General features: G+C 38.1%; 1 protein-coding gene across 11 annotated transcripts in view; it reads left to right on the top strand.

Annotated features, from left to right (window-relative positions):
- JAKMIP3 (Janus kinase and microtubule interacting protein 3) overlaps positions 1 to 22,777 on the top strand; it is a 144,488-nt gene extending 121,711 nt beyond the window's left edge. For 6 of the 11 annotated variants that reach the window (XM_043518877.1, XM_043518871.1, XM_043518869.1 and 3 more), the window contains 11 exons: positions 3,798 to 3,860; positions 6,154 to 6,252; positions 7,386 to 7,484; positions 7,582 to 7,635; positions 11,311 to 11,376; positions 11,861 to 11,929; positions 12,021 to 12,098; positions 17,885 to 18,088; positions 18,679 to 18,744; positions 20,415 to 20,487; positions 21,326 to 21,395. In XM_043518877.1, the coding sequence (XP_043374812.1) occupies positions 3,798 to 3,860; positions 6,154 to 6,252; positions 7,386 to 7,484; positions 7,582 to 7,635; positions 11,311 to 11,376; positions 11,861 to 11,929; positions 12,021 to 12,098; positions 17,885 to 18,088; positions 18,679 to 18,744; positions 20,415 to 20,465 (849 nt within the window). In that variant the 3' untranslated portion in view covers positions 20,466 to 20,487; positions 21,326 to 21,395. Of the gene's footprint in view, positions 1 to 3,797; positions 3,861 to 6,153; positions 6,253 to 7,385; positions 7,485 to 7,581; positions 7,642 to 11,310; positions 11,377 to 11,860; positions 11,930 to 12,020; positions 12,099 to 17,884; positions 18,089 to 18,678; positions 18,745 to 20,414; positions 20,488 to 21,325 lie in introns of all 11 variants that reach the window. The other 5 variants (XM_043518870.1, XM_043518868.1, XM_043518874.1 and 2 more) reach the window with 2 other exon arrangements.
- Positions 22,778 to 23,727: the final 950 nt, after the last annotated feature.

Below are 23,727 nucleotides of genomic sequence, written 5' to 3'. Positions count from 1 at the left end.
ATGTCTGAAGAACAGTGGGGATGGGGAGTGAAATGGTTTTACTTTGTGTAATGACCCATCTACTCCCAGTCTTTATTCAAGCCTAAATTAATTGTATCCAGTTTGCAATCAATTCCAATTCAGCAGTCTCTCGTTGGAGTTTGTTTTTGAAGTTTTTTGTTGAAGAATTGCCACTTTTAGGTCTGTGATCAAGTGACCAGAGAGATTGAAGTGTTCTCCGACTGGTTTTTGAATGTTATAATTCTTGACGTCTGATTTGTGTCCATTTATTCTTTTACGTAGAGACTGTCCAGTTTGGCCAATGTACATGGCAGAGGGGCATTGCTGGCACATGATGGCATATATCACATTGGTAGATGTGCAGGTGAACGAGCCACTGATAGTGTGGCTGATGTGATTAGGCCCTATGATGGTGTCCCCTGAATAGATATGTGGACACAGTTGGCAACATGCTTTGTTGAAGGATAGGTTCCTGGGTTAGTGGTTTTGTTGTGTGGTGTGTGGTTGCGGGTGAGTATTTGCTTCAGGTTGGGGGGCTGTCTGTAAGCAAGGATTGGCCTGTCTCCCAATATCTGTGAGAGTGATGGGTCATCTTTCAAGATAGGTTGTAGATCCTTGATGATGCATTGGAGAGGTTTTAGTTGGGGGCTGAAGGTGATGGCTTGTGGCATTCTGTTATTTTCTTTGTTGGGCCTGTCCTGTAGTAGGTAACTTCTGGGTACTCTTCTGGCTCTGTCAATCTGTTTCTTCAATTCAGCAGATGGGTATTGTAATTGTAAGAATGCTTGATAGAGATCTTGTAAGTGTTTGTCTCTGTCTGAGGGGTTGGAGCAAATGCGGTTGTATCGTCAAGCTTGGCTGTAGATAATGGATCATGTGGTGTGGTCTGGATGAAAGCTGAAGGCATGTAGGTAGGCATAGTGGTAGGCACAGTGGTCAGTTGGTTTCCGGTATAGGGTGGTGTTTATGTGACCCTGGACACTACGATGCTAATAAGCGATGAAGTGGATCTCTTGTGTGGACTGGTCCAGGCTGAGGTTGATGGTGGGATGGAAATTGTTGAAATCATGGTGGAATTCCTCAAGGGCTTCTTTTCCATGGGTCCAGATGATGAAGATGTCTTCAATGTAGCGCAAGTAGAGTGGGGGCATTACGGGACGAGAGCTGAGGAAGCATTGTTCTAAATCAGCCATAAAAATGTTGGCATACTGTGGGCCCATGGGGGTACCCATAGCAGTACCGCTGATTTGAAGGTATATATTGTCCCCAAATGTGAAATAGTGTTTTCTAAAACACTGGATGTTTTTCTAAAAGCTATGCTCTATGAATTATTCTGAGAAAGTTCTATGGTCTGTGTTATACAGGAGGTCAGACTAGATAATCATAATGGTCTTTTCTGGCCTTGGAATATGTCCCTGCCTCTGCATGCCGTTCTCATCCCCACTAGCTTGAATCCCAAGGCTGGTACAGAACCTGCATGCTTCGTGTTGCCATTGCCTGTTGAGCTGTGAAAAAGAGAACCCAAAGGCAGCTAAAATTGGAGATGTGCTGGATTCAAAATACATTCTACTCACTTTTATCCGTAGGCAGTGAAAAATATACCTGGATTTATAGAATATGAATATCTTCATATCTAGAATTCTTGCAGATAACAAACGCCCATACTTCCTTTGGATGGATGGCTAGCTCCATTGAAAATACTAAAAATGCTGCCTTTCTAGCACATTAGTTATTTACATTTCCAATCCAGAAGATGATGCACAAAATTATTTTTCACAACTTTCTTTTTAAAATCTCAAAAAGGGGAGCAAGATCTAGTGGACTGTTAATGGAAGTAGAAGCCAGGAGCATCTGAATCAGAATATGGCAAATCATTTGATTTCAATGTGAGCTGAGACTGTTCTACTTTTACTTGAAGCTGCCCAGCAATTATTAGGCTCAAACCCATACCTGTTTATGCATTGGTAAAATGAGGCTGCTAATATTTATATAATTCACAGGCATTGCAAGGGTCCATTAGAGAATGGGCTAGATTAATCTAGTTGTTAGAGTAGCATGGGGAAAGGCTCCACAACCCCAATTCTACCAGGGTGCCCACAGGTCAGTGATGGCTGAAGAGGAGGAAGGGTGAATCAGATGGGTGATGTCTTCACTTAAATTTCCATTGGGGCCTTGACATGGTCATCTAGTTCTCTCTCCTGGTGGAAACCTTAAAGGAGTGTAGGTGGGGGTGTGCTGGTTGCCTCCCTCTCTGCACCAGCTGTGACCTGGTCCAGTGTTTGGCACTTTGAAAATGAAAAGTGCAACATACTTTGAGCACTAAATATTATTACAATTTTGTGTAAAATCCTACTTTTGGTCCCAGTTGAAATGGATGACGTCTGCAAACTGTGGGGGTAAACGTGACCGGAAAGGTGAAATACATCTATTTGTTCTTAGCTGAATTTTCTTTTATCAGCAAATGGCTAAATAAGTGGGAGACCTAAAAGTCACATTAAAATCAATATAAAAATTATTCATAAATTCTTTTAGCAGCTCAGCTTCAGCTTTTACAGGTTCTATTCCCTTCTTACATCCCTCGAGCTTTCATGGGTTTTAAACCCCTCCCCATATGAAATGACCTGGAGAAACCTTCAATAAACTAGAAATTCCATCCCCTAAAGCTCCCTCATCAATATCCGGGCACACCTTTAGTGTGTGATTCTCTTCCATGTGGACTACCCAGTGAAAATAGGTTCTCCATGTTCTGGCCCTTTAAAAGGTGCCTAAGGAAAAAAGTTGAATTACCCACTCCACATTTTCTTCCCGTGCTGTTCAGCTTTTGGAATCCTATCTGCCTGCATTTCTCCCTGTAAATGTTTCAGCTGGATCTTCCAAAATTGGAGGACTTGGCAAACCACTGCCATGCCTTCTGACAGGGAAGGGAGAAGAGAACTGGCTACACCAGCCTAGAAGTAGAATTTCCATAATGGCCCTCTATTCAATAGCCCCCACCCCTTCAGATAGGGCTGGAGGAAGGTCCCCCGAGGTCTTATAAGTGATGCAATATAGTGGGTCCTCTGTCATTATAATTCAGTTTCAAACTTCTTCAAAAGATGGAATGAATCATTACAAAAAATTGAATGTTCTAGGAAAAAGAAATTTTGATTTCTATTTTCAGCAGAGTGAAAAATTAATTGTTCAAAACATGCTCTACATATGGTGCCTTGAGAGAATAATTGTGAAGATATTTATTATTAATCACTCACATAGCACTTTTCAAAGGGATTTACAAACTTTAACTATAAGTAATCGCTTGCCAGCTCAGCCCAAAGCATCACTGTCTCAGTGAGCAACTAATGTTCCAATTGTTTTTCCCCATTTCAATCTAATAAAATAATTCATCCATCTAAAAAATACAATTTATCTTTCTTAATCTTGGGAAACATGGAAATCAAAATACTATAACTGCTATTATCTGTTAATTAAATTATTGCAATGGAGGTGCCTAACTTCTCGCTTTTATTACAATCATCATTCATTTCATTGATTGACAGGATTTTTCATGTTTTTTTTTAAATTGGAGTATTTATATTCCAATTACATTTAAAAAAACACAAAATACTATGTTAAAAGAACTTTAAGGTACAAAGTCAAGCACTCAGAAAAGTAAGGAAATGTCAGAATTAAGGTTGCCTGTTAAATTTTAATTCAGCCTGCTTCTGTGTATGCATTATGATACAGTCTTTAATTACACGATCATATACTATAGCAGCACTGTCAGTTTCTCCTATAATATTAATCATTTATATTTTAAGGACATGAAGTGGATTGAGGAGAAGCAAGCTTTATATAGAAGAAATCAAGAACTTGTAGAAAAGGTATTTATTCTCAGCATTTCTATTCCTACATTTAATATATTTTTAGTTATATAATTAAAAAGAGATTAAGGAAGGATGAGGTTGGGCTGCCATGTACTGTGGCTGGGAAGGAGATTAAAGATAATCTAGATGTGGTCCAAAAACTAAATGAATGCTTTGCCTCGGTTTTCAGTAAAGATGCTCATATGGTACATGTGCACTAAGGCAGTACTGCTGATGGAAATGATTGTAGAGAAATCAAAACAATCAAAATGATCACATCTGACGTGGAAGAAAAGAGCTTAATGTGCTCAGATCAAGGAGAACGGATCATTTCCATCCCAGAATACTGAAATAACTGACTCAAGAGATTGCTAGTCTGCTAGCAACAATCTTTAATAAATCTGTCTAATTAACTTTATTAATTTTTAATAAATTTCTGTTGCAAGCTGGTGACTCATCAGTTGGAAGTGACAGAGGAGAGAAACCTGGATGTGTGTGTCAATCACAGGATGACTGTGCCACCATTGTAATGTGGCTATGAAAAAAGCAAACACAATCCTAAAATGTACTAGTTGAGGCAATTCTAGTACAGATAGAGAAGTATTAATGCCATTGTACCAGGCACTGATAAGACTGCATTTGGAATACTGGGGACAATTCTGGTCCCCCATGTTCAAGAAAGAGTAAATTAAATAATAACAGGGGAATGGAAGACCTGTCTTATGAGAGGATACTGGAAGAGCTTGGCTTGTTTAGCCTAGCAAAAAGAAAACTTAGACAAGATATGATTGCTCTCTATAAATACATTAGGGGAGTAAATACCAGGAAGGCTAAAGAGTTATTTGAACTAAAAGAAAATGTGGGCACAAAAACAAATGGATACAAACTGGCAACAAACAAATTCAGGCTCGAAATTAGAAAAAGGTTTCTAAACAGCAGAAGGGTGAAGTGCTAGAACACCCTCCCAATAGGAGTTGGGTGCAGGGAGGGGGACAAACAACTAAATTAGTTTGAAGAGAGATCCACACAAACGTATGAATGCAATTGTATGATGGGATTGTTTGTGATGGCAAAAGACAGGGCTCCAAAGCCCTGCAGCTCACTTCTGCTTTGTCTTATGTTCCTAAAGTTCATGCTTCAGGATTTAGAACAGCCACTAGTAGGGGTCAGGAAGGGATTTCCTCCCCCCTCTGCCCCCGCCAGAGTATTCTGGTTTTTTTAATCTCTTTCCTCCGAGTATCGGGTGGCCACAGCTGGAGATAAGACATTGGGCAGGGTGGACCAGGGCTCTGAGGTGGCATCAATCATTCTCTCTCTCAGGTGCTTGGCTGGCTGATTCTAATCTAATTGATCACCATATGTGGGGTCAAAAAGGAATTTTTCCCAGTCAGATTGGCAATGACCTTGGGGAGTTTTTGCCTTCCTCTGCAGCATGTGAATGTGGGTTGTTGCCAAGATTATCTGGATTATCTCTGCTTGTGACAAATAATAGTCTAGTTTCCTGTGGGTTGTAATACTTTGGCCTCATTTCAGTTGTTGGATTTAGTGTGTGGGTGTTGGTAGCCTGTGATATACAAGAGGTCAGACCAAATGATCTAGTGGTCCCTTATGGCCTTAAACTCTGTATTTGGAGAAGTTTAAGGAATGCATGTGGTTTGTTAGTATTATTTAAGTACCACTATAAAATGTTTTAAAAGTATTCTGTGCCACTCTAATCAGAACAATTCTCAAACAGTAATAATATTTTCATCATGCCATGGTTCAGAAAGATGGATAAGGTCATTTGCTGGAGCTCTTCACCAGCTTTAGAACTCCTTGATAAGGGAAGCTAAGTGGATGGTCACTCCGGGGAATGGCTTCTGAATTTCCCACATCCCTGGTCTATTTACTCAGCAATCCCTTCATTTCATGCAGTGTATCAGGCTGTGCAGAGAATATTCCTACTGTGGACTTGTAATACACATATAGGACTTGAATCTGCATCCGTACCCACTTTGAGTAGTACTTTACTCAGCAAGTCATCTAATTAAAAACAGTGTAAGGGCTGAAGAATTAAACCCTTACTGATCAATCCTATTCCACTATGTCTAGGATCTAAGCAGAATGCTATCAGAGCTGTGAAATACAGAATCACACCTTGGGCCCAGAAGATTTGTAGAGTGATCTTGAAGTGTCACTGAATCCAAAATGTTTGCTTTTAAGCCATGAGCATTGCCCAGAGAAACTGAATTCTTAACAGGTTTAGGATTTATCCAAAAGTGAAATGAACCATCAAACTTTTTTAAAAAAAATACTGAATTTTATTTTTCAGATAAAACAAATGGAAACAGAAGAAGCTCGGTTAAAACATGATGTCCAGGATGCTAAAGATCAAAATGAACTCCTGGAGTTCAGAATATTAGAGCTTGAAGTAAGCAACAGTTATCTATACAACCGTTGTCACTCTTTCTGCATTATGTTGTCTAAGGCTAGAAGGCAGCCAAACTTGAAACTGCCAAAACTGCTTTTATATTGAAGATGAGCTCTTCATTAAAAGTGACATTAGTGACTGGTACACAGTGATACTAAAAGAGGATTAAAAACACCCCAACAGAACAGCATATCAAAATTGACTAATACTGATTTCTACCTGTCTTCCCGCATAAGTTTTTCAAAGATCCTAACCTTTAAACTCTAGCTAGATCCCAGTTTGTCATAGATGACCAATTTACTCTGCTATTCTTCCACTATACCTGTTTTAAAATTTAGCAAGTGAAGCAAAAGCAAAATGTAACACACAGAACAATAATTATTAAGGAGTTTTTAGTTGTGATTGCTAAAAACCATTCAGCAATATATTGTTATTGTTCCATATGCAGATCAAGGACATTGCATGGCCCTTCACATTGTACTTATTTTGGTGAGCTTTTGTTTTGTTTTGTTTTGTCACACAGACTTTTTGCAGCATCTATGGAGAGCATAGACCTTCAGCCTTTGATCAAACACTGCTGGTTTGCAGCATTTGTCAGACAGCACAGACAGAAATATCCCAAACAGATGTCACTTACTGTACATTCCTTTGGGCTTAAACACATCCAGGCTACCCAAATGTAGCCCACTTACATAGCCAAAATAATGACTAGACAGTCATGGTTGGTGAAAATTGATGAAGCGGTGTGAAGAAAGCTTATATTATTAAGGTGTAAGCTTGCTTTATTCTCTCTGTGGATAAAGAGAGATCTTCACTGCCTGTCAGTCTAGTGAAATCTTCCACAAGCATTATAACTTCTCAGATAAACAGCACTTTTTTCCCCTCTGCATCTTAGAATAAATAGCCATAAAAGGCAGAATGAAAGATTTCCCACCTTTTTGTACAATAAATAAAGATTCTTATGGATAGTGCTACTCTGTAATTTACATATTTATGATGTATTACTTTTTCAGAGTACGTTTTATGGAATGCCCATATTTATAACATATTCTTAATGAAGCTGAAACTTACAGTACAATATGATGGTTAATTTAAAAATTAAATCTTCTTAACCATAATTATTTTTATTTTAGGAGAGAGAAAGAAGATCACCTGCTATCAACTTTCATCACATTCCTTTTACTGAGGGAAAAAGTCCTCTCCAAGTTTACTGTGAGGCAGAAGGTGTAACGGTAAGCAATCCCCAGTTCTTAGGATTGCATCCTCTAAACACCAGGTGATGCTATATTCTGACTCCTTCTTTTCTGTACACTTTTCTCTTGTTGTTAGGATATACTAGTAGCGGAGCTAATGAAAAAGTTGGACATTTTAGGGGATAACGCCGTAAGTGTATGTTCCTTTAATAAATAAATTGTGCATGTTTCTGTTAATTATTTGTGCTTTTATTAATGTAGCATGAAGACAATCTAGAGCATGGGCTTTTTTTTGGCTTGTTATTGAGACTCTGGGCTACAGGCAGAATGCTCGCTGCAACTTGACAAAATGTGTTAATGGGCCTTTAAGATGTGGCACAAAACATCTTAATATTATAACATGGCTCTTTGATTTTCAATATCAAAGGTTGGTAAAATTATTTTTAAAAACATGTTTTTTCATAGAAGATACTATATCTTTCCATTGTTCATGTGTTCTTTGCTTATTTGCTTACTTGTATTTATTTGGTATTGCATTTTAATAACTGCATTTTAACTTTGTAAGGCACCTCGAGCCTTAGATATAGGCACTTCTCAACTGAAATAAATAAATAAATACATTAAATAGAAATAGTTTAATTAGTAGAAAGAAGAGAGGAGGTGGTACTTAATAGTGGGGAGGGGAAAACCTTTTCCCATCACTTTAAAATACTTTTTTAAAAAATATTGTTGTCAGACTCCTTTTTTGATATGTTTTTGGATTTTTACATAAAGCCTGAGGTACAGCCTTTATATGGGTTCAGAGTAAGGAGAATGGGGAGTTGAAATTCCCTCTCTTAACCTAAGGGCCAAGCTACTGGGCCGTTTGCACTGTCCCCCCACCCCATTTCTCCTCCTGTTATTCCAGTTGGGCTGAAGTAGCAGCCACATCCTCTCTCTTTGGTTGTGCTGGAAACTGGGGTCAGTGGATCTGCATAAACATGGATGCATAGTTTCTCACCTGGCCAGTCCCCAGTTCTCTCCTCTACTAACATTCCACACCAGCCCAGCAGAGACCAAGTCCATGTTGCAAATACAGGGGTTTCAATTGATCAACATCTAGTACAGCCGCTATGTGATGTTTAAATGATGTAGAGGGTCTTGTGCTGGTCCTCTGCACCAGGAGTGAATTTCACACTTACCTATGCTGCATGTAAAAGGTATGCTTGTAGCATGGATAGGCATACCAGTGCTAGCTTTAATCTAGCTAGCACAGGTAACAATACTCATGCAGATGTGGTGGCACAGGCTTCAGCGCAGACTAGCAACCAGAATACATACTCAGGGTCCATGGAGGGCTTGCTTTTCGATTTGCTAGCATGAACTGAAGCCCACGCCATGTTCTCTGTGTGTGTGTATATAAATCTCTCCTCTGTTTTTTCCACCAAATGCATCCGATGAAGTGAGCTGTAGCTCACGAAAGCTTATGCTCTAATAAATTTGTTAGTCTTTAAGGTGCCACAAGTACTCCTTTTCTTTTTGCGAATACAGACTAACACGGCTGCTACTCTGAAACCTACATCTACACTGTTATTATTATCTGTGCTAACTAGATTAAAACTAACACATGTATGCCTACCTCTATTACAATCACACCTTCATTTGCAGTGTAGCCACATCTTTAGTGCTTGTAGCCAACAGCACTGCAGTTCTTTCTTTTGCTGAAGCTGAGATAGGTCTGTTAAAGAATCATCTATTTAGCTTTTGCAGTAGAAAGTGAGAGTTGAATGGTTTTTTTGTTTTGTTTTGTTTTCCATTTGAACAATTTATTAGTATGCTTGTTTTATAAGTTTTAGAAAAAGAATCCCAGGATTTTGCCTCCTGTGTGTTTTCGCCTTGCTTCCTCATGGTCCATGATGACAGCGGAAGTTGTCAGCACTATGTACCCAAACTGACGTGAAGGCAAAAGGTTGTTCTGCCACTTTTCCAGGTCCTTTTACTGAACATCAAATCTGGGACTGATCACGCCACACTTGTTCAGTCTGCCTATGAGATTAACAACAATTTTCCCAGTTCTGTGATCTTGCCAGCCAGCCACAAAGCTCCAGCCAGGCACATGTAGAGGCAGTTTAAAATAGCCTCTCTTTTCCTGTGAGGTTCTAGTCAGGCCCTGTGGGTCATAAGTTCTCCATGGGCTGTTGGATCATTCTCAGGCTACGTATACATTGTGAGCTACTGATGTGATTCTCAGGTCACATACACATACTCACACTAGCCCTTATCTGACCTAGCATGCTAAAAATAGTAGGGTAGCCACAGTAGCATGGGCAGCAGTGGCACAGGCTCGCCGCCCCAAGTACATACTCACGAGGTTCAGGCTGGTTTATGCTGCCCAGATCCAGGACCTCAGAACCAAACAGACAGCTGAGAAGCGTCAGCGGAGGAATAAGAATGAATATTGTTAATAATAGAGTATCCAAGAGTGTATAAACACCTTACCGACCTACAAATGTTTGAGTTAACTATCTAAGCGCTGATCCTACAACCATGCATGCGAGTAACTTTACTAACATGAATACTTCCATTGTCTTCAGTTGAACTACTCACATAAAGTTACTCACAGACATAAATGTTTCCAAGGTAGGGCCCTACGTAGTCATACACAGACAAGGGAGGAGACAGAAGGGAAAATACAAGTGAGATTTTTTTTACCATTTTTTTACTCTTATTCTTTCCTACTTTTCTTTCTTTATTGTTAAACCCTGACTTATTTGCTTACCTTTATTATTGGTTCTTAACAGTACCTACTGATTCCTAGCCTGTTTTTATTTTGTTTCTATTTCTTGTTGATTTTTATTTTTATTTTTTTTCATTGGTTTTACTGGTTTTCTTTTAATGCATAGAAGAGACTGCCAGATGTGAGCAGTCCCATGAACTCAGTGAACTGCTTATGGGCATTAGAGTTTGCAGGACTGGAGCCTTTCCTGTTTTTTGTTCTTTCCTCCACACATTTCACTTATATTATGAACATATTGATATTCAATGTGCAAATGAGTGCAGGCCCAAGATTAGGTTGACATCATTCTTGTGCAATGCATGGCCTAATACATCAATGCGACATCACCAGAATGCTTAGCAAAGAACTGAGATACAGCTTTCAGCACTGGGTGCCATGTAGCCTTTCTATAATGCTAACTCCATAATGCCTCCCGGCTAACAATGACAAAGAATGTGGTCTGTTAAGGCTTTTGCAACAGAGACAAAAGCATAAAAATAACAGGCCAGCTTGATAATATGCAAAATTCTAACCATTTTAAATCCATGAATATTTTAGTTTTCATTCACAGTTCATAAGTGTAGTTGTAATAATGTAAAGATTGCCAGCAATAAACACATACATGCATACTGACAGTGTGTTCACTTTTAATCAAAATTTGAATTAAAAAATGTTTTTAATTAGACATTTTCAGCAACCAACACTTTTGAGACTTTCACTTTTGCTTCTTTTCTTTTCTTTACTATGTGTTGTCTTGTGTAATTTTATGGTTATCCCCAGTTGGGAAAAGAAAGGAAACAGTGCCACTTAATAAAAATCAGCTGGTTTTTGATGTGCCAACAGTTTGTTGGTAAGTGTGATGCTTTTAAGGAGAATTAGGTGTACTTACATTATTGTGTATGAGAACTTCTAGGAAATACAGTTTTTTACTGTAACAACTCAGCATTAACTTTAAAAATTACAACCATATTCTATATTAAGATATGAATTTTTATTTCATGTAATATTCAAGGAGAGTATTTAAGTTTTTATATATTTAATGCAAGTGCTGCCCAAAACCAATACCAAGGCATTGAGGTTTATTGTAATTATATTCTCCTTTTGGTGCAGAATCTGACGAACGAGGAGCAAGTAGTTGTCATACAAGCAAGGACAGTTCTGACACTGGCTGAAAAGGTAAAAATATATACATCCCTAGTAAGTGAAATCATGTTATACAAAGTTTTGCCCATCTCCGAATGAGTTGACTTGAGCACATTGGTAATGTAAATAATTGTTTCTTCACAAAATGATAGACTTTTTAAGCACAATTATGCTTTTGTAAAACTTAGTAATTTATGAGGGAAAAATATATAAAGATAATTTTCAGACAGTACCATAATTTATATTATTGTCATTTGAGTTATAAAAGATATATTGCCAGGCTTTGGAAAGTATCCATCTCCAAATCATCAATTTATATAGTAATTATCTAATGTGCTTGATACCTGCCCCCCTTAGTGGCTTTAAATTAAATGTATCTCATATGGTATGCTAGAGTTGTAATAAAAGTTTAGTAGAAGAACATGCTGTTTGGCAGAAGCCGTGTGCTGCCATTTTGACTCTGGAAACTGATCTATCAAGATTTAGGACTTAATCTCTTGTTATCTTTTGTATACAGTGGCTACAGCAGATAGAAGTGACAGAATCTGCACTACAGCAAAAGATGCTAGATCTTGAGAATGAAAAGGTACTATAGGGAGTGTTTTGACAATAAAAGAACTGTCATTCAGGTTGTTGGTAAAGTAATTGAGATAACCTAGTCTTCTTTACATCCTTAGGAGCTATTTAGTAAACAAAAGGGCTACTTGGATGATGAACTTGACTACAGGAAACAGTCTTTGGATCAAGCACACAAGGTAAGAAAAGTCAGTCTTGGTAGACCTATGCTACCTTTAATAAATTCCCTTATATAATCCTACAGTCCTTCTGCATACAGAACTCCTATTGAGTTCCAGTGGCTGGAAGAGTAGGTAAATTTAATTGTAAGCAAATTATTTAGACCTTGATCCAGCAACGAGCTATATATGGGCAAACCTTGTGCTTGCATGGTGCTCTTTGCAAGATCAGGGCCTGAGTTATCATATGTTGTTGTTATTTATTAATTTGTATTGTACAAACAGTTTAACATAGCTGAGATTCTAGTTTGCAATTGATGGAACAATATTTTGTGAGTATTCTCTTTTCCCTCCAAAAATAAATCTTCTATCTCAGGATTTGTCCCAGCAACCTCGGCTACAAATCACCTAGTTAAAATAGGTGTGTCCTGCATCTACATTAGGACAAATGTTGAGTTTATGTCAGGTTTGCCTAGCATATATTCACTAATCTTGACCCCTAAAGTTGACCACTTTAACTTACTCAGTAAACAGTTTCCTACAATTGTGGTCTTATTTACAACTGTATCTATAGATTCTCATCACCAGAAAAACTAGCTAAACATATTTATGAAATAAATATTTATATCAATATTTTGCACAGTTGTAGCTTTTTCCTGTGCTTTTGGAATTATTTGTATCTTGGACATGGTCATGTCTTCTAATGGCTGAGAAGAATATTTCAGTCCTCCTTTTGAATGTCTAATACATGCAATGGTGTGAGAACATTTGGGGGAGCTTTTATTCAATACACTTCTTAGTCCTCTGGGTTTTTTTTAAGAGCTTGATCTTGCCAAGTGCTCAGCTTTTCCTGGGACTAACTTCCATGCACAACATGGAGATGATCCCTAGTCAAGAACTGCATATAATAAACAGTTCTAAAACAGCTCCCTATTTCTGAAGTCCTCTGAAAGTGGTCATAGTAGTAAAGAGGGGAAGATTGATTGGCAATGTCAATAACTCCTTTCTCTTCACAGAGTCCTCAAACTTCCCACAGCATAAAATGAACTAAAGAAAGAATCACAGGTTTCAGAGTAGCAGCCGTGTTAGTCTGTATTCGCAAAAAGAAAAGGAGTACTTGTGGCACCTTAGAGACTAACAAATTTATTAGAGCATAAGCTTTCGTGAGCTACAGCTCACTTCATCGGATGCATTTGGTGGAAAAAACAGAGGAGAGATTTATATACACACGCACAGAGAACATGAAACAATGGGTTTATCATACACACTGTAAGGAGAGTGATCACTTAAGATAAGCCATCACCAACAGCAGGGGGGGGAAAGGAGGAAAACCTTTCATGGTGACAAGCAGGTAGGCTAATTCCAGCAGTTAACAAGAATATCAGAGGAACAGTGGGGGGTGGGGTGGGAGGGAGAAATACCATGGGGAAATAGTTTTACTTTGTGTAATGACTCATCCATTCCCAGTCTCTATTCAAGCCTAAATTAATTGTATCCACTTTGCAAATTAATTCCAATTCAGCAGTCTCTCGTTGGAGTCTGTTTTTGAAGCTTTTTTGTTGAAGGATAGCCACGCTTTGGTCTGTGATCGAGTGACCAGAGAGATTGAAGTGTTCTCCAACTGGTTTTTGAATGTTATAATTCTTGACGTCTGATTTGTGTCCATTCATTCTTTTACGTAGAGACTGTCCAGTTTGGCCAATGTACATGGCAGAGGGGCATTGCTGGCACATGATGGCATATATCACATTGGTAGATGCGCAGGTGAACGAGCCTCTGATAGTGTGGCTGATGTGTCAACCCATTGTTTCATGTTCTCTGTGCGTGTGTATATAAATCTCTCCTCTGTTTTTTCCACCAAATGCATCCGATGAAGTGAGCTGTAGCTCACGAAAGCTTATGCTCTAATAAATTTGTTAGTCTCTAAGGTGCCACAAGTACTCCTTTTCTTTTAAATAAAGAATGTTATTATGGTGACACCACCTGCATTAGCTGCAATAGGAAGAAAGTTAGTGTGATGGTGATGATTTCTGAGCACAGTTGAGCATATTGTGAGTCAGCTATTGCATTCACCCAATGCAATCTGTCTTAATAGCAGGGAAGGAATATCTCAGTGATGGAAGATCTACAGAGGTCATGGAAGGCACTCGAATATTGCAAGCCTGAGAAGTCTCTGTAGTCATCTCTGGAGAAAATAAATGTAGTTCAGCAACTAATTTATCTGGTGTCCACTATCCAGCTGTTCAGAGCTCATCTTTGCTCACTCTTGTGCCATATGCAGAATTCTATGTATCTGGGATTATGTAATGATGATGTATGAAATGAAAAGTCCCTGCAGATTGAACCTAATGTACACAGAATGCAGTGCAGAATTATCATAGACAGAACAATGTTGCTTCATCTGTTTTATCTTCAGAGACTGATTTAAATATGGAAATCTTCCCAAATCAACCATTTACCCATTTAACTTAACAGAGAATGAAGCTTTACCAGGGAGTCATAGAATACTTTTATTCCTGGTGAGTGCACCATTCCCTCTCCATTATCTGTGTATAATCCCACCAAAAAGTCTAGCAGTTGGTAGGCTGGCTACAGTAGCTATTCAGTACTTCCAGCTTCCTAATACTGTCTGTTCAGCAGTTTATGTCCCATTGCTATTCATAAAAAATATTGACAAATTAGTGGAAATGTAGAGAAGAGCAATAAAAATAATTGGTGGGCTGGACAGATAGATAGATCTTATCTATCTATAAATACACAAGCTTTCAGTATAAATCTATCTATCTATCTATCTATCTATCTATCTATCTATCTATCTATCTATCTATCTATCCTAAGCAATAACGGAGTGAGGACATAGATCTACAAGAATTTGGAGAGTATATATACTAAGGAGAGAGAGGCATTATTGAGAATAGCAAAATGGAGTATAATATGGAGCCAGGAATCTGAGAAAAGCAAAAATGTAACCTGAGCATCAGAAAAAATTTCCTGACAGTGAGATCTATTGGACTATATGATACTCTCCCAAACAAAGTGATGGAACACCATCCCCACACCTGCATATGGGAGATCTCAAGGAAAAGTTGATGGGACAAAGCACTAGTAAATGTACAATAGGGAATAATTTTGCATTGGCAGAGATATGGACTAGATACCCTAATAGATCTTTCCCATAGCCAGGGATGCTGGAACAATTTTTATAGTGGGGGTACTAAGAGCCATTGAACCAAACTGTAAACCTTGTATATGATGGAAACCACTTCAAGCCGTGGGTCTGGCAGCACCCCTAGTTCTAGCGCTTATGCCCATAGCTAGATTCTCCAAACCTACCTACACAATATATCCCATGTCAGCTACTTGGGAAAAGGTTGAGCTGAGAAGATGAATCATTAGGGAGAAAAGGTTTATAATACAATTCCGAAATTAGACAATTTTCTCCTCATGTTTCTGGTCCCTTCCTGATCTTGTCTGTGGTGGTAGTGTTATGAGGAGAGTTTCAAAGGCACAAATTGGAGTGTAGTGGCCTACTCCCAGTGAAAGTCAACAGGAGTTGAGCATCTAACTCTCTTTTTGTCTTTACAAATCCCCCGCTGAAATACTAATGAGGCTACATTTGGACTAACCTCACACAAATTCTTGGTTTTTGGATATATCTTTTAGTTTGGAACGGTGGTTGTGGAGGTCAAGAGGGGTCATTTCAGCTTTCTGCCTTGGTGGGATAGCTGTTGTGGGCTCCCCACCCTTAATCTATTGTGGGATCTGTAGTGATGCTGGGGTCAATTGTTATTACCAGTTTCAGTGTCTGGAAGAGATTTTTCCCATATGGCATGATTGGCAAACTGCTGTGTGAGTTTTTTCACCTTTCACCCAAAATCCAGCAGGTCTGGTTTGGGGATTTAAGTTACAGTTGTCTAAGATTTGTCAGTTGATAGGCTAGAAAGGGTCCGATGTCAGGTCCCATAACCTAGTGGGCTGCCTGGGCCTTGAATCTGAGCATAGCATTGCATGGTGACAGGATAAACTGCTAAATCTTGTGCAGCTTGTGGGACCCCTCATCTTAATTCTCCTGCCTCCAGTGAGGAGGAGGGGATCAGATCAGGACTCTGGTTTCCAGGCAGGGTCCTATGGCAGGCTTGAGGGCATAAAGGGGCATGACTGTCACACTTACCCAGAGATTTATAGTCCACGGGGACAGCTGGTGCCAGTTGACAATTGCACTGGAACAACCCTGCTGGGTAGTTTGAAGTGCTTACCCTGGTTAGGTAATCATTTTTAAATAAAGTTGTACCCTCTGAAATTCATCATATTATGGTGTCTATGTCTCATTGTTTTCGTGTCCACACCAAATGTCTATGAACATGTTTTTCTGCTGGGATTTAAATAACTCTCTGCAACCAATACATGGTGCCTGTACTAGTGCAGGCATGAGAAAGTGAAAGTGACAAGAAACAGAGGAGAGAAAAAAATAAAACTGACCATTCTATTTTCTGTCTTCAGGTTGAATGAAATATAAAAAACTAAAGCAAACAGTGGGTGAAAAGTGAATACACCATCTCACAGGTTTATTAATTACACAAGTCAGGCCACTTGTTCTTTTTATATATTGCTCCTTTAAGAAAAACATTTCCTGCTAGAATCAGTGAAGGAAATATTTTCTTCACAATGTTTATAACCAAATCTGTGTATGAACAACAAAAATTACATTTTAAAAATACATAGTCAAGGTAGGAGAATAGTTTTTACTGTTTAACACTGGGTCATTTCCCAACCTTGTTTGTAATATTAATAACCCCTTAGAACCTCAAAACTGAAATGGAGATTCCATAGGTTTGTTGTTTTCATGATGTTACACAATGTTGATAATATGGCTGTGAGGATGCAGACTTTTTATTTGTTTGACAAAGAGGTGAATCAATTATTTAAAAATAAAATATACTCATGAAAAGAATTAGATGAAAATTATATGAAGGAAAGTCAAAGTTTGGGTCTGTCTATGTGTCCTATAAAGGAAGATGTTACCATTGTTTATTACAATTCTGATCCAATCCTGCAGTACTTAAACAGTTCCTATTGACTTCAAGCACTGACATTAAGTGAAAGTTAGTTTTCATTATACATACAGTAATGTCCTTGTACTGGACTGTAACCTTGTGCCTTTCCTACTATATGTTAGGGTTAAATTCTCCTTTAACTCTTTGTACCAAACTCTCATTGACATCAATTGGACATCTATACATTGGAAGAGGCTATAATATACACATTTAATATCTGGAAACCTTACAATGTTAAGTAATTGAATGTAAATTCTTATTTCAGGAACACGCTGTGGGGCTGATTGTGCCCAAGTCCTGGCTCCTGTACACCACTCCAGCAGTGTACAGAGACATAGAGGAGATATAGAGTCAGGGACAATTCTGCTGGCTCAACAGTGTAAGGGGTATAACACTGGGTGCCACAATGTAAGGGGTAGCACATGCCTGTAGTGTTCAGTACTACCATGATTCTGGGCTGCACAAAGGCAGGTGTGCGGAGGCTGCTGCAAGTGAGAGGGGATCTTTTTGGCTGTCACTGCAGCCCAGAGTCCAGGCAACAAGAAGGTGGCTTAAAGGAATCTTTGCTCCTTTCCTGATGGGCTATGCTTCTTGTGCTGTGCTTCTCAGGTGGTTCAGCACCGAATCTGCCTGTAACACTTCCAGTTGTGTCGCTGCTTGGGACAAGGCATGCTCTCAATAACGTTGACAAAATCCTCGGTCCACCTGTAAGAGAAAAGGATAAACTAACTGTCTTATTTTGGTTTTGTCTAGCAAATTTTGGAATTAGAAGCCATGCTATATGATGCTCTGCAGCAGGAAGCTGGAGCCAAAATGTCTGAAATTCTTTCAGAAGAGGAGAAAAGCAAGCTGAAGAATGCTGTAGAGCAATGGAAACGTCAAGTTATGAGTGAACTCCGAGAGAGAGATGCCCAGATTCTGCGTGAAAGAATGGAGCTCATTCAACATGCACAGCAGGTACACATTGATACAAAGATGTTTGTCTCCTTCGTTTTTAAGCATAATGAATAGGTGAGCTCTGTCCCTTTCTTCTTGGCTATGCTGCTTCTTTTACTTCTATATAAGAGGTAAGAATTATTATTTGAATAAGGATCAGTATATATTTCAGCTTTGTGAATCAAATGTTTCCTTTAGTTCTTGTCCAGTTCCTTTGCCAGCAAGCCAATGTGTGTGGGTGAAGTTAAAAGTAAGGGCTGAGATTTTCAATGTCACCTGGGGGATTTAGACACACAGTTTCCTATTTGTTTTAATTTGTATAGGGCATCCAGATCACTTAGGAAGTTTTGAAAACCTCATTCATAACCTTCACCTTTTGGGCCAGATTCTTATTCAAGGAGCTATATCCCCAATATGAGCCCTGTGTTTGTTTTTCAACGTCTTTTTCATACAGTCATTGTATTGGATCAGGACACATCTACAAATGAAAACACAAATCAGTTTGCAACCACAGAATATCAGTTAGTCTCCTTTTTAAAAAAAAAATGTCACTTTCCCCAGTTCAGAAAACTTTGTTACTAACACAATGTTTTATGGTTTACATCTTATAGAGAATTAAGGAGCTAGAAGAAAGAATTGAAGGTCAAAAAAGACAGATAAAAGAATTGGAAGAAAAGGTATGGTAATATAAATGAAACATCAATGATAAGATATACATATATGTGGCTATATATGCATATATCTTAAGAAAATAACCTTATCAAGAAAGTAAAGTTGCAAATAAATGTTCTTGTAATGTTGATTCACTCTTGCGCAGTTGGTGTAGATGGTATTATTGCAAAATCTCGTGTACGAGATGGACAAACCTCTAAAGACTGAGGCTTTCTTCAGTTAAACATCTGAAATGGTGATGCATTTCTGACGGTTATCCAAACTTAGCCATGGCTATTTGGTCTGGAAAGCCTATTCTCACCAGTTCTCTGCATTCTGTTTGGATGGAAAGCACAATGACAGAGGCCTTTCCCCAGGTATTTCAATACTTGGGCTTCTAGTCTTGGCTGAAAACAGGAAGTGCAGAAACATATGAGGATAGAAACAAACAAGTTTACTGGACTTTTTCGGATATTGGGATGGTTTGAGTTTCGGCAAAGTTTCAAATCAGTTGTCATTTTATTGGAACTTGTACCAATGTGAGAGAGGTTTTAGATCATAAACTCTTTGTGGAAGACACTGTCTTTCTCTCTGTTTGGGAAGCACCTAGCACATGCAGATTTTGAGTGCTACTATAGTGCAAATAAATAATAAAAAATTAATAATAATTTCAAATAAACTCGTGAGCTTAAAATGCAAGAAGATATCTCAGGAGATGTATTAGCACAGTGTCTGGCATGTATCATTTCCAGGCTGCCTCTGTTTATAGCAGAATAAGCTAATGCTGGAGCATGGAAAGGAGCATCTTGCATTTAAAAATAAACTCTTCCGGGAAAGAATGCTCCAAAGTTTGATTTTTCCTCTCTTCACCCTATACAGACATCTAGTACATGGGTTTGGTGTGGCAAACTATGCAGATTTGGTTGGAAGCAGGTCAGGGGATTGCACAGCAACACCTTTACAGCCACTTCTCAAGCCCTTGGTGTTGCTGTGCATATCTCCTAGGTGAAGGTTCCAAACACACTGTTCTCAGCCTGTCATCAGCACTCCCTCATCCTGGCACATTTGGAGTTGGCATGAGGTTCATTTCCCAGCATATAAGGAGATTCAGAGGCTCCCCTCCTAACCACTTCACCTGTCATCCTTCTACTCCACTCAACACAGGGGAATATCAGGGGTTTCATGACATAGAGGGCCTTGCTCAAGTCTTGTACCAACTGGTGATTTTTACCCTAAAAGTATAATAAACCACAGTAAAAGCATTTATTTCTAGGAATGGGTGAATCAGCTCATATACAGTAGCAATTTATCTGAACTTTCACCCAAAACTAGAACCAAACTAAAGAAAACCTTTTCTGAAGGTTCAAAAGAGTTAACTGCCTTTCCCGTCCCCCTTCTTCCCCCCATTTATTCCTGCCGTTCTTGCTTCCAGCGTGGACAGGATGCATATGTGCAGGAAATCTCATGAGATTCTGCTCAGTTTTGCAGACTCAAGAGGTTCAGCTGAGCAGTCAGAGACTCTGAACCTTTGGAAGTTTCCTCCATCACTACTTATTTCTCTTCCTTTCAAATGACAGTTTTGCCTTCCTCTTGTCTGTAACCATGGCTTATTTCTCACTAGACACACTGTAAATTTTTTTTCTCTTTCTTTCTTTCCTTCCTTCCTTTTCTCCTTCCTCCCCTATTTCCTTTTCAGTTTTTATTTTTGTTTTTATTTTTCTCTTTAGCTTTCATTCTTTGGTCATAGTTCATCAGCCCACGTACAGATGGTAAGTATTTTGTTTGCTGATTATCTCCTGTTTCTGGTCCAATTCTTGTCAACCTTCAGTGCTCTGCTATCACTATACAGGCTGCATCTGTAGTGTCATCAGGTCACCAAGGAGTCACTTGATAATGGAAATATCTAAAGAATTTGAAACATATGGAAAAGAATAAGGCATCCTTAAATGGTCTCTGTATATAGGCTGAACAAACTCTAATTTAAGATTTCTCCATGCAAAGGGAAGGAAAAGAAAGGCACTAACTACTAAAGATGTAAAAACAACACCACTAAACTGCTAGAAAATTGAAAAATAATGTCAGTTTATCAGTATTCCCATGATGGCAGATTATATTCTGGCATGAAAAAGTTGCTGTAGCTAGCCATTATTCAATAATCTTATTGAATAATAATCCATTATGTATTTTCAGTATCCAGCTAGGCTTGCATGATGCAGAGTTTGGTTTAAGCTGAGCCACTTCTGTAGTCTTGTCATATTTTCAGATCTAACTGCCAGAAATTGTTTTCTTTAAAAGGATTATGTCTCAGGGCCCTTACATTATTTGAATGTAAATTTTCCATTCTATTGAGTGTGACCGTGTCTTTAAGGAAATAATGGGAAATATTTGTTGGATACCATCATCTAGTTGATGGCATTGTATGGGACAATTCCTACTGTACATAACATTTCAATAAAATGTAATGCAAATCCTCTATTATATGAATAGTCTAGTTTAAGTTATCATAGATTGTGAATGTGAAACTTATAGATATTTTATGCATGTTATTTTTTTCCCCTGGGTATACTTTCCTTTGATCCCATGTCTTTGAAAATGTTCTTGTTTCAGACTACTGAGGAAGCTAGAAATACTTATATTCTTATTGAGCAAGACAGCATTGGTTATCAAGGTGAAATAAGAAAGAAGACAGTACGATTTCCAGAAGCCCAAATATATATTTTATCACTGAAGACTGAAGATATAATCTTTTTGACCCTGTTAGACAATGAATTGGGTTTTATGGGAGTTTCTTAAAGTGGAGTCTACTCTTCTGATGTCTATGGCTGTACATTTTTATAAGCTAGAATTAGAACTGTCTAAGAAGAAAGCCAAAAAAAATATTAAAAAAATATATTAACAATTACAGGCTTCTCTAAAGGAAGCCCCGTCTCTGCTGCTTGAAACAACTTTCAGCTTTACATAAAAAGCAGTATACTAATTCAGATAAAGTGAATATATTGTGGTTCCCTGCTAAGCAGGTAGTAAACTGCTTCTGTAAAGAAGTGATCATGTCCTGTTTTATATGTCACTCATGTATGTGTGTTAGTTGTAGTTATTTAAATACATGTCTTGAAGGAAGATTTTAAAAAGAGTTCCAGACTAGTCTATGATGAAAACATAAATGTGAATGAAATGAAGCATTGTATTCCAAGATGTTTTTCCTTCAGTTGATGGGAAGTAGAACTAATTCATCTGATAATTTCAGAAGAATGTATTTCTTTTCCATAGCACAGGGTATGTATAATGGTTTGTTGAATATCCCAATCCCAAGCACTTAATGATGGTGGGGAGGTCTGTCTACAAAGTTCTGAACCTTCAGAATGTGGTTTCATTTTGTTCTGAAGTTTCAGTAAACTATGCTCTGTAACACTAAGAGAAAAATGGCATAATAATGTATAATGTACTTAAGTTCCTCAATGAAGATGAAGCATTCAACAGCATCCCATGGAAACTTTGAACCTGTGAAGGGAATAGAAGTGAAAATGTGTTGTCACTGATCTGAATGTTCAGAATGCTGGAAGGTGAGAATGTGTGTAAAAACGAAGATTTGATTAAAACAAAGCACAAGCAAGGAAGGTGGGAATCCCTGATTGTATCTCTTGGATTTAAATGTCAGAACATGAAAAAAAATTGTCTTCTTTAGAAAGATACACAAAGGAAAAACTCTGAAAGAAAGCACACGAATGTACTTCACCAAAAAGTAACATGAGAAATTGAAACAAAGTGCCAAAATCTGGATTTACCAATGAATATATAAAAAGCATCTCATCTGGCCTTTTCCACAACTGCTGTGTGTCTAAAATAGGGAGCAGAGAGATGATGAAGAAACTGTACCTATTCTTTTGGAAGCATAACCGAGAAAGCAAAATGAAAGAAGTTACTGAAAGGTAAGAAGAAATGTCTTAGCAGATCATTGATTTGCTTACACTTTTGTAAGTACAAGAATAGTGTTTGATCGTGTAGTCCTTATTCAAGCCAACATTGTTTTAAGTACAATATAGAGGAAATTCTGACCTGATCAGTATTTGTTGTAAATGTTATGTATCCACATTTCATTTTAGGCAGTGGCTCATGTATTATATTTCAGTATAATAAATAACAAATGATCATTTTATTCTCTAGATCCATGTTTCCTCTTAATCAAAAATACTTTTAAAATTATCAAAGACTATCAAATTTGTACAAACCCACAGACAATCATATACATGTAACAGAAGCAAATAGTTGTTTTCTTTTGAGATATAAAAGACTGAAAACTTTCCTAAATAATGCATATTTGTTTAACACTTTCACACAGCTTTTCTTTAGTGGAGTTACTTATGCTGGTGCTTAGTTATTTGTATGCTTATCAAGAAAAGAACTGTGCCTGTTGTTTAAGTTCAACCACAAAATTATTTGAAATTGGTTTTGTTTCAAGTCTGTGCTGCATGATTCAGAGAAGGGACATGAAGGGAGTGTCCCACATCTCAGGTGAGTGCCTTAATCAGTGGGCTCTAGAAGTCAGTCTCTCTCTTGCTCGCTCGCTCTCTCTCTTTGTCCCTGGCTCAATGAATATTTAATTATTTATACACAGAGGAACATCTCCAACAGCATAGATTGAGAGCGACAGAGACTGACTCTATAGCCCTGAAAAAATTTTACTGTTTTTTGGCCAGCTCTACAGTTCATTGGTGTGATGAAGTAGTAGTAAACAGAGTAATCTCAAAAATGCCTACATACTTCTTTTGCATACTAAAGTGGGAACTGACTCATTATTGTTTTATATCTAGCTCATGTCATGGTATTCCAGTTCTACAAGATGACATTTGTTTTCGTGAGTTCAGAGTTCAGTCATTGCATTAGAGCTAGTGCCCAGATTTTTGTTCTGCCAAGCCATTTAAAATGCATCTGAGTGAATAAGCATCACTCAAAACCAAACCTTACTTTTGGGTTCATAATGGGGAAAGTCATGCTAATTCACACACAATCTA

The sequence above is a fragment of the Dermochelys coriacea genome, chromosome 7 (genome assembly GCF_009764565.3).
Source record: "Dermochelys coriacea isolate rDerCor1 chromosome 7, rDerCor1.pri.v4, whole genome shotgun sequence".
Classification (NCBI taxonomy): Eukaryota; Metazoa; Chordata; order Testudines; family Dermochelyidae; genus Dermochelys; species Dermochelys coriacea.
Note: the sequence above shows the minus strand (reverse complement) of the source record. Positions and strands in the feature narration are given on the sequence as shown.